General features: G+C 43.8%; 1 protein-coding gene across 6 annotated transcripts in view; it reads right to left on the bottom strand.

The window, feature by feature from the left end:
• tle2b (TLE family member 2, transcriptional corepressor b) overlaps positions 1 to 5,000 on the bottom strand; it is a 40,176-nt gene that overhangs the window by 14,281 nt on the left and 20,895 nt on the right. For 5 of the 6 annotated variants that reach the window (XR_014120120.1, XM_035523202.2, XM_081708496.1 and 2 more), the window contains 3 exons: positions 3,122 to 3,184; positions 969 to 1,043; positions 208 to 385 (listed from right to left, as the gene is read on the bottom strand). Coding sequence is in view for 5 of the 6 variants with exons in the window: in XM_035523202.2 (XP_035379095.1) it covers positions 208 to 385; positions 969 to 1,043; positions 3,122 to 3,184 (316 nt within the window). In the remaining variant the exon portion in view is untranslated. The remainder of the gene's footprint in view (positions 1 to 207; positions 386 to 968; positions 1,044 to 3,121; positions 3,185 to 5,000) is intronic. The other variant, XM_081708494.1, reaches the window with a different exon arrangement.

The raw sequence follows: 5,000 nt of genomic DNA, 5'->3' as shown, positions 1-5,000 counted from the left end.
ATAAACATAAACAAAAAAAAAACCTTTAGACCTTTGGACTTTAGAATTTTTTCCTAAGTTTGAAAAAAAGGGAAATCTCATTGCTACAATCAACAATGTGCAGTTGGTTGTCTGCATAAGGATTTGGAGTGAACTGGAAAATGTGACTTGTTCATTAGATCCTGCATTAGAAATGTGAAAAAATGAGTGAGTGTGCGTCCTCGTTACCTCTAAGGTGCTCGGCATCCAGGTGGTTGCGCTCATCCTTGCTGCTCAGGTGGGCGGAGACGCCCAGCGCCCCCGTGAGAGCCAGCAGGCCGGAGCCTCCACCCAGGGCCAGGCCCGATGGGTGGGGCGTTAACGGGAGGCCCGAGGTGTGGTGAGACAGGTGTTGGAGCTGCTGCTGCTGTTACATAAGCACAGTGGGACAAGGAGACACGGAGAGACAGACCCAGAGAGTGAGGCACACCAGACAGACAGACACGGAGGGGGAAGGAAATGGGGCAGGAAGAGAAACAGATCACAGGCAGATAAAGAGAGAGAGGTCACTTCTCTGTGGGCTAGATTACAGCTTGTTTTGTGCTGCTGCTGTGTGCGTGCGTGCGTCTATAATCCACACGTCTGGCTGCAGTTGAGACACTGTCTCTACCATGATGTTCTCTGTTCTGATCATATTACTCCACTTAAGCCCTATTGTTAGAGCTCTCACAGTACAATAACAGTACAGAGAGCAAGAGAGAATGTGAGATGAATGTTATTGTGTGTGTGTGTGTGTGTGTGTGTGTGTGTGTTTCAGTTCTTTTGGGTGTAAACGTGAAAAACCAGTGGAATTCCTTCTGTGTGCTGATATATAAAGTGAACACTGATAATTAGACTTTCTGCTAATTCATTAATCAGGTTATTCTGAGTTGGCCTCGTGCACTTTGTCTGTGTGTTTGTGTTCTATGAACAAGATGCAGAGATTGTGAAAGCGTCTGCAGGTCACTCACCCCAATGATGGCATTAAGCTCTGCCATTGAGACCTGCTTTGCTCTCTCCACTGCCTGAACCACCTGCTGCTGGTGCTACAAGAAACACACACACACACACACACACACACACACAACATACATACCCACAACATACACACACATAACATACATACATACACACCCACACACACACACACACACACCCACACACACACACACACACACACACACAAACAACATATATACATACACACACACACACACACACACACACACACAACATACATACATACACACACACACACAGACACACACAATATATACACACACACACACACACACACACACACCAGGTTAAGCTTAGAGAATGCAAAACAAAATACACATAGTACAAATATACACAAAATGACAGGAAACACACACACACACCACAAACAATGACCCTATCCATATACACAGCTCACAAAGTGATGCAAATCATAAAACAAATAGTCAAACACACAAAGACAAACAGTCTTTAAATAAGCACACAGAAATGCACACATTTACACCCTCCCACACACACACACACACACACAGTAAACACAGACAAAATACACATCACCCTGACCTTCCCTGTCAGTGGATCCTAACTCACAGTAATTGCCTAAACAACCTCCTTATCACTTTACAGCACAGAATGCTTCATCACTGCTGGTGTGGCACAGATGCGTCTCACGCAGCTAAATCTGGCTGCACGTTTTGTCTCACGCAGCTATACTCTGGTCTCCTGCCTCATGATACAACTGGTGAATCACACGGCTTTGCTTTAATGTACAACTCCTGCCAGTTTCGCTGGGTCGAACTGCTTCAGGACACGTCTCAGTTAAATTGATACAAATTTCATTATGTAGCCTGTGTGAAAAATTCTCCTTTAATGCCGTTTGATTTTTGTTATGTTTCTGTAAATCGGCTATTACAACCTAAACTGATCTGGTCTACATAGGGGGACCAACAGAGAGGCTGTACAATAATTTTAAAGGTAAAATATTCTCAAGCAGCTCAAATTACGGAAAGATAACCGAGGAATCATCTTTCAAAAAGATTTTGTTTTTAAGAGGCCAGAGCAGAAATACCAGTCTAATAACTTCTAAAAAGGATTTTGGAGGACTCCTATCAGGACTCCTCAGTACCACATAACAGGGTGAAACGTGACATTAATTAATCCATAAAGTCCTGAATTTCTAAACTGGCTGTGGGATCTCATCAACGAAGGAGAGACAGACAGCTAAACACACGCAGCCTCTGAAGTGGACAGTGGAGTGTGCACCTGCGATGTGATCGTGATGCGGCTAACCGAATCCTGTTCTTCACTCGCATGGACCTTAGTTGCTATTTTGCATGTTTCTGATACAGTGCGGTTGGAGAAAGGGTGGTTGGGGTGGGGGGCTAAACGCGAAAGGATGAGGGTCCCAAGAGGTCAATTTTTGCCCGGGGAGTGCATTGCGACGACCCTGCATGCAGCTGACGGTGCTCGTGGCTATTTGCGTGGGCGAGGCAGGACACACCAGAAAACAGCGCATCTTACGAAAACGTCAGCGCTGAAAAGGATGCGAAACTAAGAGTACTAGTAAAAAAATAATCCAGACTAAAAAGCAGTCGTCTGGAAAACTCCTCGAGTACATTTTTAAAAATGTCACTCATTTAGTTTTCAGGCCCAACAGGGGTCTATGATTATTTCTTAAACCAACTAACAGGTCTGGACACGAGCATAAAAAAAACCTAAGTGCAAGGATGCGGTAAATGTTTTAAGAAACACTGGTGCAAAATTAAATATAAGAGGTAGGGAAGAATACCGATGGGGGAAAGAAAATCTTAAATTGTAATCTGAGAATAAAATATGCATAGTTAATAGACAGTTTAGTCAACTCAGTAGTTGAGTACAAATTGTAGAAACAATCCTTAAGTATCCATATTATCCACACATTACTCAGTTCACGTTCAGTCATGATGGCCAGGGTTTGCTCTAAGCACTCTGCTGCTCAGTTAAATGGCCTGACTTTGCTGAATGTCTACATGTGGTGTGCGTGCGTGCGTGTGTGTGTGTGTGCGTGTGTGTGTGTGCGTGTGTGTGTGTGTGTGTGCGTGTGTGTGTGTGTGTGTGTGTGTGTCTGCAGTCAATGTCAGCATACCTCCTGAGAGAGGAAAGGGATGATCTGAGCACAGATAGCACTGAGACGCTTTACAATCTCCGCCTGTGAGGGAAACACACACACACACACACACACACACACACACACACACACACACACACACACACACACATGCACATTACACTGGAAGTAGTACAGTACATTATCATTTCAATTCTCCAGTACAGAAATGGTGAAGTCTGATTGATATGCAATTTCTGAAACCAATATTGATGCATGTATTAGGAATATGGAGTACAGTACTGAATACTAATATAGCTGCAAATATACACTCACCACAGCCTTCATCAGAACCAGAACTTCCTGTCTTAGCCTAAATCAGTTCAAAGTTTTAGATCCATTATATCTAAATCAATTAGTGTGTTATTTATTATCATTATAAATTATAGTGTGTGATATACTCCAATACTCCACATAACACACACTGATGCCATTCTGCCTGGGCCAACCAAGCTCATATGTTCAGAGCAAGTCCCAGACTCAAACTTCTGGTCAATTTTATTCAACATTTTACCAGAGGTGTCTAATGTCGAAAATGGTCATTTTCAGTGTTCCAGAAAACAAGCTCCAATAAGAAGAATCATTCTACTAGACTAATGTGAGCACATAAAGCATGGCTTCAGGTTTAGTGACCTCTTACTGGACATACGATTAGAGGAGATTTAATATTCATTTAATGAGTCACGCAAAAAACGTTTCCCAAACTGCAGGCCCTTCTTTCAGACTATTGAAACATTTTTTTGTCAGGAACACCAGATAAAGCTGGCATATCTCGGACAAAGGCGCAGTCGTAACGAGAACATGCGCGTGCATGCATGTGCCTACAATGTGCATACATCGCCTCGCCGGAATCAAACAGAAGCCCCCTGTCACGATGCACAGCGCGTGTTACGTTTCCCCCAGCTCTGCACCCATGGCTACTCTCTGACCGCAGGATGGCCACTGGCCGCGTTCTAGTGGGTGACCAGAAGTGACGCTGGCAGATGGCAAACCTCTGAGAGCACGTGCCAGCCGAGTATCACCCACCACCACGTCAGCGTTAATGGTGTGCTCCTGTGGTCAGAGAACGACCGGCCGGCCACGGGCACAGGACAGGGAGGCTGAGGAACTGTGCAAGACAGCGATACACTTGACACTGATAAAATGGCCAGTGAGTGTTGAGGCATATTGTATGTGTTTCTAATACCAAGTGGCGCTTTGATAGCTGGTGTTACAATAAAAAAACAAAACAAAACGGACCTTGTTCTATAAAAACTGGGTTAAATAAAGGTCACTTGGAACAATGGTCAAATATGGATTACTGCTTAGGGTGTATAAGTTCTCCTATTAATAATGTGGTAAAATTAAAATACCACAAAAGTGCAGAACTGCAGTCAAAAGCAAGACAGTGAGCCATTCATGTACCCGTGACTAATAAGTGCTCGTGTTCCAGGAGAACAGTGCTGGTATTGGTGGAGATCTGCTTTCCTTAGGAAAGTTCGTATTCACATAGCTGCAGAAGAATGTGTTGTTGGTAAAACCAGAATTTAAACAATGAGGGATTTAGATAAAGAGATGGCTGAAATAAAAAGGAGTGGGGGAGTGAAAGAGAAGAAAAAGAGAGAGAGAGAGAGAGAGAGACCAAATGTAAGCTATTAAGCTCAGCTGTGTTGGTGGATGTCATTTTTCTTGTGCACTTCTGACTACATCTCTGTTTTCATCATTTTCATCTTTCACTCGTTCGGCTCCCATTGTGTGCGTGGGTGTGTGTGTGCGCATGCATGCGTGCGCGCGTGTGTGTGTGTGTGTGTGTGTGTGTGTGTGTGTGAAATGAATGCTATTCATTCATCTGTTTTCCTGTGTTGTATAAGTGTGGGGA

Source organism: Electrophorus electricus, chromosome 26, assembly GCF_041902795.1.
Source record: "Electrophorus electricus isolate QZ-2024a chromosome 26, ASM4190279v1, whole genome shotgun sequence".
Taxonomy (NCBI): Eukaryota; Metazoa; Chordata; class Actinopteri; order Gymnotiformes; family Gymnotidae; genus Electrophorus; species Electrophorus electricus.
The sequence above is the reverse complement of the archived record's forward strand: the minus strand, read 5'-3'. Positions and strand labels throughout refer to the sequence as shown.